The following is a 14,660-nucleotide window of genomic DNA, read 5'->3' as shown; positions in this document are numbered from 1 at the left end:
CTATGTTGCTTTTATGAAGTGTGACAATAAATTAATCACACATCTGACATGCTGGATTTTTTCCAGGTCTACAGTGAATACAGAGCCAGTCTTGCATTTGACCTTGTTAGCAGTCGACAGAAAAATGTAAGCCTGAAAATAAAATGCACTTTCCTGTATTAACTAACACAATTGTTAGAGGGGGGTTATTGGAACAAACACTTAAAGAAACACATACAGTATTGTTGCACTCCTGCAGCACTGAAACTCTGCTCTGAGTTTTTAATAAGAGATAACACAAATATTTCTTTATGATTTATATTATTTTATCTAGTTGTTCGGGTCACTTTGAGCTTTATTTAATATACTGCTGAATAGTCTCTTCCAAATACACTTACAGTAAGGGGTCAGTTGTAACAACTTCACATTTTTGACATCCATGGGAAGTCAGTAAACTTAAGGTAATTTTAGACTACTGTTCTTTTTATGGTATTTTAGCTGTGTTGGGTTAAAACACAGTATTCATTAGGAATTTCTATTTCTTTACAGAGTACACAGATGTTTAGAGATGTTTGTACTATGCAGGCTACTGTCATGGCGTGGGTATTTATAGAACACACAGACCACTTGTTTTGAATTAGTACCATTTTTTGGAAAGCTGTTTACTGCACACCTTTCATGGATGAGGACTTGGCTAGGTTTCACCTGTTAGCATTTCACTCATCAGTGCTTTAGATGTGTGCTCTAACTATTAGATGAACTTTTTTACTATGATTTCTGTAGTTTTCTTGGGCTTGTTTCTTGGGCTGTTGTGAGGAATGCAGTAGTTAAGTCTTACAAAGAAGCTAGACACCATGAGCTACAAATAGTTAATAATTTCTTAATAATAAAAACACCAGATTATTAGTTTTGAAAATTCCAGTACTGTTCCTAAGGATCCTCTGTGGGAAATAAAATAGCATCATTTAGGCACTAACTTTGGTTTGATGTTCAATACTGCAGGCAAGCTGTCATGCAAAGTATTCGTGTTTTGACTTCAAATGTAAAAACATTTTCAAAATAATTTTAACACAGTCATCTTAAGGCTAATTATAGATATTTGTAGAATGATTTAAAATTGCTAGTGTGGTGGATAATTGTTCTTTTATCCTTGTAACAGTTTTTTCTGTAGAGTATTTGAGGATCAGTCAAATTAATACAGAGAGGTCTCTAAGCTGGTAATACTGTACAGATGGAATATCATAGCGCCTTTGGATTCAGTGTCTTAATTGCTCTCGATTTAGAGATTTGTATTATACTCCAGTTGCTCTTGATTTTGAGCATTGAAGCTAATCTTACTAGTCATGGTAGTATTACATTTTTGTCTGAGAGTGCAGCTATCTCTGAATTCCAAAATGTGAATAGGTACACTTTATATCACTATAGTGTTTGTTAACAGAGCTTTGTTCTTATCTGGAGGGTGTGCCAAGCTAAAATAAGTTCATTCCTTTGCATAAGTAGTTCATAATTCTTCCTCTTCTTTTCCTAGGCATATACAGATTATAGTGATTCAGTTTCCAGAAGAATGGGTTTCATTCCTCTTCCACTTGCTGTTTTAGTAAGTTGTATCATTCCTATCAGTTTTCTGTCAATAGCTGGCTGATTGTGTTGAGGATGAAATTATCATCTGTAGTAACTGAAATGATGCTCAAAGGTTGAGTTAACACTTAGTATAACCTATATCACATACTACTTGTGGCATCACAAATGCATTGTTGTTTCTCAGCCTTTCATAGAAAATCGAATATATATTAATTTTGTAGAATTGGTAAGAACTTGAATTGTACCAGTGAAATTGAACTACATCTGTGTTTACTAAAGATATATTCCTTTTGGCAGTTATCCTATTCATTCATTTGGAATAGTCATAGCAGCTGGTTGCCAGAAGGTTAGCAGTAGTGCAGCAGTTTATTTAGGTTTTTCATAGGAGTCCTTGTGGCTGTCCCTGTAATGGCACGCTTAATGACTCAATATTCTTTTATATGGGGCACTGATCTGAGCTGTTGTTGAGTACATTGCTCTGAAATAGTTGACTTTGTTACACGTACATGTTGCTATAGAATGAATGACTTCATTAAGGGAACTGTGTCCACATGCTGTCCTGAATTAACTATTGCAGAATGTTTTCTCCAAATAGCAGCTCTGACTTTCCCCTTACCCATATGTAGACAAGCAGTAGTTATCATAATGCTGGGGATCTGTGCATGCATTGTCAGCAAATATGCTAATTTACAATGTTTCTGGAAGAATAGCAATATGAATTAACTTAAACGTAATGTTCTTCCATAGAGATGTTGAAAAATACTATTCACAGGACTTCTTTAAACTACTGAAATAAAACTGAAATTTCAGGATCCATTTGTTAGTCAAACTTGGGAGTCATATGCCTTGTCCACAAAGCAGTTTTGTAATCATAGGGTTAGCATAGTGTGTAACACTGATTCTGTTTTCCATTTCATCTCTTGACATTTTCCTCAAAATTTAACTCTCCTTCTAGCCCTTGAGTTTCGGAGGCTTTTTCCACTTCTTATTTTACTTGAAAGTCAGTGTTAGGGAAACATTGTCAGACTCTGGTTTTGGCAAAGTTGCAACTAAGTGCTAATATAATACTTATTCAACCCAAAATCTGGAGTAGTTAGTATTGCCAAGGGGAACATTAGACTAAATTTCTGTTAAATGTTTCTACTTTTCCTTGAATTAACCAAATAAGAAATATCTGTTATGATATTCTATTAGTAACTGTGTGCTAAATTTTAACTTTATTCTTAAAACAGCTCATCAGAGTCGTAACAAGCTCAATAAAAGTACAAGGAGTCTTAGCTTATGTTTGTGTTGTGCTGTTCTACTGTGGGTAAGTAAATCCACACAATTGAAAAGTATTCACCATTATTTGATTATATATGTGAAAGCAGTTTCTATTGATATTTCTGGATGTAAGGATAAACACAGTTTATATTCAGTAGACTATAAATGTAAAACCTGTATGCTCATAATCTGAAACTGAGAGTGCAGATTTGTCCCTAAGTACTGTGACTACATTGGGGGATTATAACCCTCAATAAGTAACTTCAGTAATGGAAATAACTCAGTATAAAAGACAGAGAATCTGAGAGACAGGCGCCATACTTCTGTGTAAAAAGGGAAATTGAATTCCAAGGAATGAAGTTTTCTGTAAAAAGAGCAAAAGATTCAATAAGCCAACAAAAATAAGCAGTTCAAGTGCTCTGAGCAGATCATGAATTTTTCTTAGGTAGTTAAATGCAAGGTTTACTTTGGTTTAGGAAACTGCTGTTAAAAAAAAAAATACAGGCAAGGCTCACCTTTCCTGGGAAGGGTGGGGTCTGTAAGTAATCTTAGTTAAGAAATATTATGTTCTATGGCAATTCATTTTCCATAGCCAATGATGTGCAAGTATCCCTTCAGCAACCCTTCACTGCCAGCTCAGTTTATACATGTCTTCCCTTTAACTTCTCACCAGTTGATAGGTACTTCTGAGGCTGCATAACTGTACTTTACATGCAATTTAGTTTGTCTGTCTTGAGACACTTGCTGTGTGCTATCTGTGAATGGCCACTTTTCTAGGAAAGCTTTATACTGCACTGTAATTGTTTGTTGTCTCTCAAAATTGATCATAAGCAATTAAGTGATTTAATTTAATTGATCATAAGCAATTAAGTTTCTGACAGAAGAACCTGCCTGCGGTATTGTGGGAGTACTTCTTCCAGTGTCCTACCAAGTTGTGTTTTAAGTGAAGGCAGCAAGGCTTGAGAAGCATAAGACTTCTAAGACTGAGGCAGTGGTTCACCAGGAAGAGAGGAGACCATGCTGGAAGAGAGGAGACTACTGTTCTATAATAGCTTGTGAAAAGAACAGGATTACCACACATTCTTTATTGATAGGTAGACTATTATCTCTAATCTGACCCTGATCTGCAAAAAATAGAGCTTGATCAGATGTGTTTTGTCTATATCAGTGTAGGGACACATCTGTTTAGTGTCAGATAACTGAGACGTTGAGATATTGCACATAGGCCGAACACTAAAATTTTAGCCACATTCCTCTGCACTATACTTAGATTTTTTTTTCCCAGTATACTACTTGCTGTGCCCATGTTCTCCCTTAAGCCAGCTTTGTATAATTCAAAGCTCTATGCCCTGATCATCACATTCAAGCTGTGGTATACCAAGGTCAGCACTTTCATCCTGCTCTGTGGTTTTTTCCCTTTTCCCAATATATGTCATATTTTCCTACCTGTGCCATTCCACTGCTGCAGCCCAGGATTTTTCACTGTCCCTGTTGCTTGGAGAATGGAGGGCAGAAAGAAGTAACGTGATTAACATGGAGTGTTTAATGCCGCTCTTGAAAGACATCGGTCACAAAAATAAATCCATTTTGGTCTGTTTTTGTCCTTGTTGAAAAGTGAGAACAAATATTTACTTTTGCTGTGATCTCAGACTTGGAGATAGCTCACCTCCTGCATCTTTCAAGTAATTTTTATTCTGAACATAAATTTCAGCTTTTCATCAGATGTGAGAATTTTAATAGACTACAAACGTAATAGCATAGATACATGGGAAATGACATGATAAAATCGGAAGCAGTTTTTGCAACTGAGCAAAGAATTGAGCCTATACTATGGATGAATTAACTTTGTGTTGTTTATTAACAACTCTAGTTAAACTTTAATTTAATTTAAAAGATTCTTGCCAACAAAACCCTTGAGTTTTCTTTTTCTAGACTTTTGAACAACTGCAAACTTACATCGTTGTTAGAAATTTGAGCCTGGGGTAGGCTGGCAGAAAAGAATAAAGGAGAATTGCTGGACATTTCTTGCATAGTTTTCCATGAGAAGCTGGAACTGATACAGGGAAGTGGTGATTTATGGCCTTTTACACTTCTGATCTCATTAAATCAGAGTCAAACTATGCTGTAGAAACTTACTCTCTCAGAACAAAAACATGTTACATAAGAAGCATAAGAAAAATACCTCTAAAGTATTAAAAACGAAGGAGAGCTTCTCAACTCTCTGAAATAAAATCTGTCCCAATAATGTAATAAAATTGAAGAGAAACACAGCTTTCAGCCTGTATAAAATATCTCTTTTGTGGTTGCTTGGATACTAAAATGTCATTTTCTTCTGAGTACTGAAAGTGATGTGCTCTGCTCATTCTTCCATTTCTCTATTGAAATTGAATAAACAAAACTTACTTTTTCCTTTAAAAGTGTAGTGTAGTTTGCTTTTCCTGTTTGTTTACACAGAGGGATAGGGGAGCTGCTGCTGGAGCATGCTTGGGTCACTTAATGATTAAGCAGTTAGACCTGCTCCATAGATCTGTGAATGTTCATTGCAAGTTGTCTTTTTAGTCTGTTAACGATGTACATGATAAACAGACTTTTCAGGGAGTGGAGAATGAATTTGGAGTCTGCATTTGGTTCACTCTTGTTACATAGCTTGATTTGCATAGAGAATATTTCATTCATCCTGCAGAGAACAGATCACTCTCTCCTTGTCATTCTGCAGTGAGCCTTCGCTCCCTGGAATGGACATTGCTCTATGAGTTGTGTTGCTAGTAATGAAAATTAGATTTTGCAAAACTTAGTTGAATGGTAAAAGAGCACTTGATGGTAGATGAAGCCTTCCTTTTCTTCAGACGAGGAGATCTGAAAGGGATTCAGTGATTTCCTGAAGTTTGTGCTGCAATTTAGTCATAGTAGGAAAAGAACGTGCTGTCATCTGGACTGAGCTCCAATGGTAATGCAGTGCAGCCTCTTTAGATTTGTTGAGTTTTATGGAGTATCTTCTGTGATGTGAAAAAGGACTAAATATGATTAGCCTGTAGTTTGTAAAAGCTAGATGTTGGACTTGGCAGTGCTGCTTTAATGATTCTGTGGTTCTGTATTTGCTGTCCTGTGGTTCCAAATCTACTATTGGCTGGGCACACTTAATTTGGGTGCATTTATTTTGGACCTGCTGTATTGAGGGCACTTTTTAATTCTGTGTTTAAATATTTGATGTCTTAAATGGCTGCTAACTGTCCTTGTACTCCTTTAGTTAAATAATAAAATTTTATGCTTTCCTCTATATGCTTTCTGGAGGAAAAAGAAAAGCATTGAATCTGAAACAAATTGTTAGGAAAAGGAAATTACCTTTTGATCTTGATATTTAAAGGATTTTATTTGTTAGCTAATCCTTCTAAGACCGCACTTACCATATGCAATTATTTTCATATGAATAATTGCAATATGAATAATATGCAAATATGTAAACTAATTTTTTTTCAGGTTAATCTCTCTCAAAGTCCTTAACAGCATTGTATTGCTGGGGAAATCATGTCAATATGTAAAGGAAGCAAAAATGGAGGAGAAATTATTCAATCCTGTCCTGACTGCCACCCCAGGGAAGCCAGCTGGCAAACAGCAAGGCACATTTAAATCTACCCAAGGTAAGGTTAACTGCCTTGGTTTGTTTTCAGTGACAATTTTTTAGACTAAATTTGATATTAAACCAGATGCATGACAATGTTTGCTGTACAAACCCTGTTGCTGGACCGTAATTGTGCCAGAGCACCACTGTGAACACAATTCTATAAATACAACAGAATTTATTGCTTTTAGCTCATGAATCTTCTTTTGGTGATAAATTCTCATATCTCTGATAAGATCTCTGTGATATGAAGAGGTGATAGAAGCAATCATAGATTCTATGGTTAAAATCTTAATCATAGAATGGTTTGGGTTGAGTTGGAAGGAACATTTGAAGAGTATCTATTCCAACCCCCTCTGCCATGTCACTGCACAAGTAAGTGAATATTTACACATCATCTGTGACAGTGGTTAAGTTTAGTAGGGAAGCGATCTGTATTTCTCATGGAAATCAAAGTAAAACATGGTAGGTTTACACATAGGTATAATTACTTGTAGTTATCATGAACACATAATGAAAAGCTTTATGAAATCCAGATAGGAATTTCAGTGTGTCTATACCCCATTTCCAGTCTTTGCAGCACAATTTCCTCTTACAGGTTCTCATTTATAATGGGAATATGGCATTATTGTATTTGTGTCACACATTATAGAAGGAAACAGAAACCTTCATTGTTCCCATCAACTGAATTGGATTGCATCTTCCTGTGGGAAAAGCTCAATGAGAGCCTTAGAGAACTTTACAGTGGGGCTTTTATTGTGTTCACTCCATGGCTTGCCAACAACTTGAACAGCTTGAAATGCAAGGTGCTCATTAGTCGTCAGAGTGTCTCGCCAGCAAGGGGAGAGTTAAGAATCTGTCCGTGTTTGGCATAAACCTCTGTATCTCATGTGTCAAATCACATCAGGCAGAAACTTTGTGCAAATGTTTACTTTGAATTTCATACAGCTGCTTTACTTTCTTGATGGAAGAATGTGGTATGAAGTGTTCTGAATTCATATTTGCATTCAAATTTGTATTTCATTAGAGGATTATAATGATGATAAACATCCTATTACTACATTTGGATATGAGACTTAGTAAGTTGTACTTACTTATATTGAGCCTTTAACTTACAGTATATTAATCCTGGAGACTGTTTTGAGCTGAAGTAGAGGGGATGCTCATTTTCTCCAATGGAAAGATTTTGAGCAAAAAGTAGCAACCAAAAAGCTTTTGTGGATTTTATTCAGAGTATTCTTAGCTTCCATTGGTGATGGGAAAAGCTCAATTTTACAGTTTTTTGAGGATTTTATATTTTTAACACCTCTTTATTTACTAGAAATCTTGGTAACATGAAAGAATGATTTTACCTTCCCCTGGCTTTTGCATTATTACTGCTGGGCTGTGCAGTGTTAGTTAATCTCTGTGCCCCACTTACCAGGTTTTTACAATACATCTCAACCCATCTCTTGTTAGGATGAGGGTAAGGGAATTAATTCATCTGGTCTCCTTTCTGCCAGCTTATAGTTTAAGTCAGTTAATTTTTAAGAGTTTCTACTTTGTCCACAAAAACAGTTAAAATTTTGGATAATAAAATTCTTAAACTTGCTCTTGAAGGATGAAAGCTCTGATTACTGGTAATCATTTATAGGCTGACCAGATACATCTGGAAGCTGCTGGGTTAGAAAATGCTTATGTTTGTAACCAAGTATTAGAGTTAAAATTACGTGTCTCCTTTCTCAATGCAAGTTTACTACCTTTAATTTGCATAGGATTGTAGAGGGTAACCCATGTACCTCCAGGTAGTAGATGGTGTACTGTGGATAGACACTCTGCAGAAATAAGTTTTTTGTAGTAATTTGGATAGTGCTGCCATTCTGACAGATAACATTTCCTTGGGTTGGTCTGCAGTACTCTCCACAGCAGTCAGACTTTTTCAGATTCCTTTAGAAACAATAACTCAATCTTTACTGAGGAGGAGATTTTTTTTTTCTTATCTTTTTTTTTTTTCTCCTTGTAATTTGCTTGTGCATTTTAATTCTTTAAACATTTTAACAAAATATGGAAAAAATACATGGATATTACTTACCAGTATCCTAGGTTAATGAAGCCAGTGTTCAGTTCCACTAAAGTAAGAGACAGGAATAAAAATAGACATCTTTAATAGCGCTCCTTTAGGAGCCAGTGCTATTAAAGTGCATAGCAGTGCATGAGTCATTTATTAGCTATCCCTGGAGAAGGCAGGTTTATTGTACTCATGTAGAGGATTAGGCACATCTAGTTCCTGCCACAGAAATTCCTTTTGTTCATTTCAGTAGCAAGCATTTGTGTGATTCACACAAGGACTGTCAGAAATCTTTTTGCTTAAGCCAACAGAAATAAGCATGTATGTCCGAACTTCTCCTGCTTATACTCTTGCTGATTATTTAAACTTCTGTAGAATTTGTTTTTTCTGTCTTTATTTTCTATATATTTTCTAAATCAGAAAAGGAAATATCTTACAGTAAAGCTCGGAAGAGGTAATGACTTCCAGAAAGAATTTTTCTGTTGCTTCTGCTGACTTGATGCAGCACACTTTTTCATGATACCTTTGGATGAATCTGGATGTTGCACATTGTCAATATGCCTGCATTAAATACATTATTATCTTTGTAATTGTCTTCTGTTTCAACAGGAATTTCCACAGATGAAAACGGTTCTACATCAGTTACCAATCAACCAATGCATCAGAAGGAGAGTATGCCATCTTTACTTGTAACAAGCAATTCTGATCAATTTCTGACAACTCCTGATGGAGAAGAAAAAGATATAAGCCAGGACAGTTCAGAATTAAAACACAGGTCTGCAAAGAAAGACTTGTTGGAGATAGACAGGTTTACTATTTGTGGAAACAGAATTGACTAAGAATTTATTTTTTTTTAAATCAATGTGCTAAGGATACTGAGCTGTTGGGACAGCAGATGCTACCGGAATGGACAATTGCCAAAAGGCACATAAATATTTATTTAAAAACTTAAATTATTAATGGCAAAAAAATTGTTAATTTCTTTCTACAAGTAACTTGGCTTGGTATCTGGTCAGGTCAAGTAAGTGATCTCTAACTTGCCTCTTGGAAAATGTGGTGGATCGTGAGTGTCTAGCCAGGTGGCAGAGCTGCAGTATCACTTTTCTGGAAAACAGACTGGAAAAAAGCATAACCCTGTTCTGCATTATGAAACCATGCTTCCAGAACACTATTTTTCATGAAGGTTCCTCCAGTGTAAGGATGTTCCTGGAAATGTATGGCGACTTGACCGGAAGCTTGCCTATCCAGTTACCGTCTTTTATTAAACATCTGCGAGCAGAATTCAAAACTTGTGCTTATATCAGCAAACACATAAAGCATTGGTACATAAAACAGTAAGTCAAGATAGTTATTCTTGTCAACAGAAAAATCTTTTCAAGATGTATCTTGAAAATCTTGTAATCAGAATAAAATTTTGCCTTTAAGTGAAAGACTTACTGCTTAGTATTTTATCTGAATGCTGAACACCAAGGAAAGATCACAGTAATGAAGGTTCTGCTTAACTGGGCAAATATGAAGCATATTCATTTCATGTGTTGTGTGTCCTGCAAGGCAAATAATTTAGAAATTTTTTTAAAAGCTGAGGATTTTTTTTGCTGTAGGAAAAAATAATGAAGGGGCACTTCTAATGTTAAGGAACGGCAACATTAATTGCAGCAAACAAGTGTTTTGTTGGAACTGTATGTATGACATTAACACAGCAGTAAAGAACACATTGCATTTTGCATTTAACTCTTAGAAGAATTACATCTGTGTATTAACTTGCCTGAGAACATGCCTATAAAAGCTCACACTGACAATCAAATCATAATTATCCATTTAATGCAATTGTTTGGTTGTAGTCAAGTAGATGGACTGGATCTATAAAGAGCATTTAAGCATTACAATGCATCTTAATTTTCTGGTGTGAGATGCGAAGTTGGGAGGGTTGAAAAAAGAAGTTTTGGAATCCTCAGACCAAGAATGGATTAAATCTGAGCTCAAAACATAGGCTGGAGAGTTTTATCAGAAGAGACCCCTAGTTAATGATAAATTCTTCATATGTTGTAAAAACACATCATTAGCTTCCAAAATGCCTTTCAGACATTCAAGTAAGCACCAATTTTACTTTCCAAGGGAAGGTATCATAAAAGTACTTCAGTGCTGAACAAATGAAGACAATTTGCTCTTTGCTAATTTCATAATTTGTCAGAATGGGAAAGCTGAAGTTTATTTGCTGTATGAACATGTGAAAGTTAAATGTATCTGCTAATCCCTGAAACTTGCAGGACTACAGAAATATAGCAGGTGGAGGCAGTTGGACAGAGTTACGTGTCTGAGCAGACTTGATATTGAGAGAACTCTGCTGTACAGTTTAGGGTTGTCTGCTCTGGTGGGAACTCCTTGCTGCAGTCTTTCAGCCTCTCCTCTCCCATAAGAGTAGTGGGAGTAATGGCCAAAATCTGTGGTTATGTTCAGGGATGAAAGTAAAAAGAAGAGGACTTGTGCTGTGGAAAAAATTGAAAATCTTTAATTTTTGATGTATTTTATACTAATTGGAGATGTTCACACATTGAAATTAAAATTATTTGTCAATTTGGTGTATCTTATTTTATAATTATTTAGCAGTTGCTAAAGAAAGCTTAAAATTGCTTTCATTTTTTTCTGTTGAATGACATTCTGTATCAATTTTATAAGTGCATCTTGTGTGAAACTCAATAAAATTCAATTTTGTAATATTTGTTTAAAAAAGGAAAATTACAGCGTTGACATTTCTTTTTTAGTATTCAAGAGTTGGTGATCTTACAAAGTATTTAATATATTAAATTCCAATTTCCATAAAGTAGGATTCTTGCAAATGTGGGACGCGAATGAGTGTAAGAACTGGGTTATCAATGGCTTCAGATCTATTTCTGTAGCAGTTGGTTGTTGCCACTTGTAGAAAGAAAATACTGATGCCATCCTATTATTAATTTGGTTTTTAAGGGCACACACCGTGTGAATGAAAAAATTCTGTGTCTCAGGGGAGCTGTAATTTCTGTAGTCAGTTACTACAATTGGATTTACACCTACACAGCGAAGCCAAGTGTGAATTCAGCATCAGCACAGGCAAAGCCCTTGCTGAGCACACAGTGGTGGCCAGTGGAAGGGTAATGGCTCACAGCACTGGGGCTTGAGTCCTGGTCTGAATTCTCCTGAGGCTTTGTTCTGGCACTTGAATTGTGGTGTCAGGATCTAAAGCAGTCCAGCTGGGCTTTGGGGTATGGCTGGTATATCCCTGCCTGCTGTGGAGGTGTGACTTCATTGCCCTGGGCTCACTGTAACGCAAAGGTGTACTCGAGGCACTGTTGCAGAAGGCATGGCAAACACAGCGCTTCCCCTTGAACTCCCCAAGTCTGGTGGGGGCCCAGCTGGGCATTCCTTCCTTTTGCTGGAAGCTCTGATTGTTCTCATCTTTCTGTTCATGATTTATAGGAATTCTTTGGATATCTAGCAGTGCATCTTTAATGAAAAGTCACAGCTGCTTCTCTGACCCTGGGTGGTCCTCTCAGAACTCTAGAGATAGCTGAGGAGGAACAACCACCAAACAAGAAAAAACTGCAACACTGAATTTCTCCTTGATACATACAGCTGTTAATTTGGGTTTTCTTGAAAAGCTCCTGTCTTATCAGTGATACATATAAGATCATCAGAGGTTAAGCAGTGAATAAATTAAGTTCTTCAATTGATAAATCCCTCCAAAAATAAAATCTAGGCAAGCAGTGATATTTCAGCTAAAGTCACAGTTGCCAAATTAATTCCAAAAGCACACATTGAGTACAGTGTATATTCATAATTAGTATTATTCATTATGGGAGCATTAAGAAACAACTGGGTTTGACAGGATTATTTAATTAATCTTTTGAAGCCTTTCAGATGCTCATCAGCCAAGCAGAATTTCCCCTCAAGCATAGTAGTTTTACAATCATAAGCATGCTGTTAATTTACTCTCCTCTTAAAGTGAGTTTGTGGAAACTTTTCAACTTTGTCTTAATTTTTTGTGGTGCAAAATTTTGTGTAGTCTAATAATTCGTTCCAAAGTCTGTTTCTGTGACTCAGCATAAGTGACGAGGTCACTGTTGTTAAGGCTAGTATTTGCCCAGCTGTGGCTGCTGTGCCAGCTCAGCTGTTGGGCTGGAGATGTGAATCTTCTTGGTGTTGGTGAGCAAGGATGGATCAACTTAATTATAGCACAAATGTAATCAGACTCTGTGAAGCTCCTGAAACACTGCAGCATTTTGTCTTATAAACTGGGCTCCTCCATTGTGAGTAAACTAGGAGTTGTACCAACTCAGTCTTGAGGAGTCATAGCTTCAGAATGCTCTTCACAAATTCTAAACAAAATTTGCTTTTAAAACTTCTTCAGAGTAAGTGCGCTTTCTTAGAAATTTGGACTTCCTTAATTTTGCTGACTGCAGGGAAGCGAATAGCTGGGTGTAAATAATGACCAGCTGTCAGGGGGAGCTACAGTTGGGACCAGCTTTATCTCGAGGAAATTTTCCTGTATGTAATGGTATAAAACTTCAGACTCTGAAGGCTGTCAGAAAACACTTGATGTATCATTTCTGTAAGTCTTTTTCATAGTAACTTTCATCAACCATACCATACGTACCAAGCCTGAGTCTAGGCTTTTTTTAGAACTTCAGTATACCCTGATTTAGGAAAACACTGCCAGCAGAGTTGTAAAAGATCATAAATATATAACACCAAAGAACATTTGTTAGTAATCTCACAGTTATAATAACAGAAAAATCAAAAATTCCTGTTTTTAAAAAATTCTTTTTAGAAAACACCTTTTAAGAAACACCATAGTTGCAATAAAATAAACTCAGATTTTAAATTGTGCCCTTGTAACTCTGCTGCCCATCTGTGCCTCACAGCTGCAGCTTTAGGCTGTGTAGGCTGTCATTGCTTCCATTCATCACCAATGCCTAGGAGAGTGATGCTATCAAGCAGAGCTGAGGTTCATTCTCAGTTGGAGGCAGTTCTGTCTGAGAGATGAACTGCAAGGAAATATTGAGCACTGGGGGAAGAGCGAGAGAGAGGAGTAAATTTCTGTGTGTACAAAGATGTGGGTTGCAGCAGCACTCCCTTGGATTCTAGTTTTTTTAGGCTGGCTTGTGCAGTTCTATTACAAGCTTTGCTAGATAAATCCTGTATTGTTTAGGCAAACGTTGCATGCATTATATATTGTGTTTACTGCTTCCACATTTTTATGGCAGAAATTACTGATCTTGAATTTGCGGTATGAGAACTATGTTACAAGGCAGTATATTTTTAATACAGCAGGTTTTGGTGTTCAAGGAAGTCTCAGGTTTTATTGTCTTGGTTTGGAAAAGAGAGATGTCTGCCAGGGAAAGCTGGAGCTTCCCATGGAATGGAGAATGTAAAGCCCCTCCCTCCAAATTGTTTTAATTTTGCAATTCAGGGCCTTCAGGCAAAGATTTCAGAATTGGAATAACAGTTCTTTACTAGGAATATTAAAAATACAAATGTAATAAAACAAACAATTAAAAAAAAAATCCTAGAAACACTGACAGTCAGAATACAACCTGACACCCTGGTCAGGGTGTTGGAAGCAGTCCAAATAAATCCTCCTGGAGTAATAGATGTGGTTCTGTTGGAGCAGAGATGATCCTGTAGAAGGGTCCAGTGGTGGTGAGATGGGTCCATTCTTTCCTCTGGGAATCTAGTGGAAACTGGCTGTGCTGAATTTCAGCTTTTATCTGGGTAGAAATGGTTGGCTTCTCCCCCTGGGTGGAGCACCTCACAATGGAGTGATGTAATTGTATCAGTCATGCATTGAGCCTTAATGGCCCATTAACAGAAGATATTCTCCTGGAGGGAGGATGGGTCCTGGAAGAAATAAGGAACATTGCTCCAGCTGGTTTTAACAGCTGACCCATTAACAGAAGACACCCATCCCTCCCCGCCCAGAGTTATGAGATAGAATAAAAACACATCTTCAACTGGTTTCAACAGATTGGGAATAAAATATATGGTTTTGGTTATATATTACAACCCAAGACATGTTGGTTGTTCTTCCATCCATGCTCAGTTTGTTGGACAAGAGCAATAGTAACTTTATTGACTGTTTTCAATATCAGGAGTATGTTCCTGTGATGCCCAGTCCTGGCAGGTGATTAGATCATA

At 36.6% G+C, this 14,660-nt stretch overlaps 1 protein-coding gene across 2 annotated transcripts in view; it reads left to right on the top strand.

Moving 5' to 3' along the window:
- Window positions 1-11,225, top strand: part of TAPT1 (transmembrane anterior posterior transformation 1) — a 49,724-nt gene extending 38,499 nt beyond the window's left edge. For both annotated transcript variants that reach the window (XM_040065154.2, XM_040065153.2), the window contains 5 exons: window positions 67-126; window positions 1,508-1,576; window positions 2,793-2,869; window positions 6,301-6,461; window positions 9,099-11,225. In XM_040065154.2, coding sequence (XP_039921088.1) covers window positions 67-126; window positions 1,508-1,576; window positions 2,793-2,869; window positions 6,301-6,461; window positions 9,099-9,328 — 597 coding nt within the window. In that variant the 3' untranslated portion in view covers window positions 9,329-11,225. The remainder of the gene's footprint in view (window positions 1-66; window positions 127-1,507; window positions 1,577-2,792; window positions 2,870-6,300; window positions 6,462-9,098) is intronic.
- Window positions 11,226-14,660: the final 3,435 nt, after the last annotated feature.

This window comes from Hirundo rustica, chromosome 5 (assembly GCF_015227805.2).
Source record: "Hirundo rustica isolate bHirRus1 chromosome 5, bHirRus1.pri.v3, whole genome shotgun sequence".
NCBI lineage: Eukaryota > Metazoa > Chordata > Aves > Passeriformes > Hirundinidae > Hirundo > Hirundo rustica.
The sequence above is the reverse complement of the archived record's forward strand: the minus strand, read 5'-3'. Positions and strand labels throughout refer to the sequence as shown.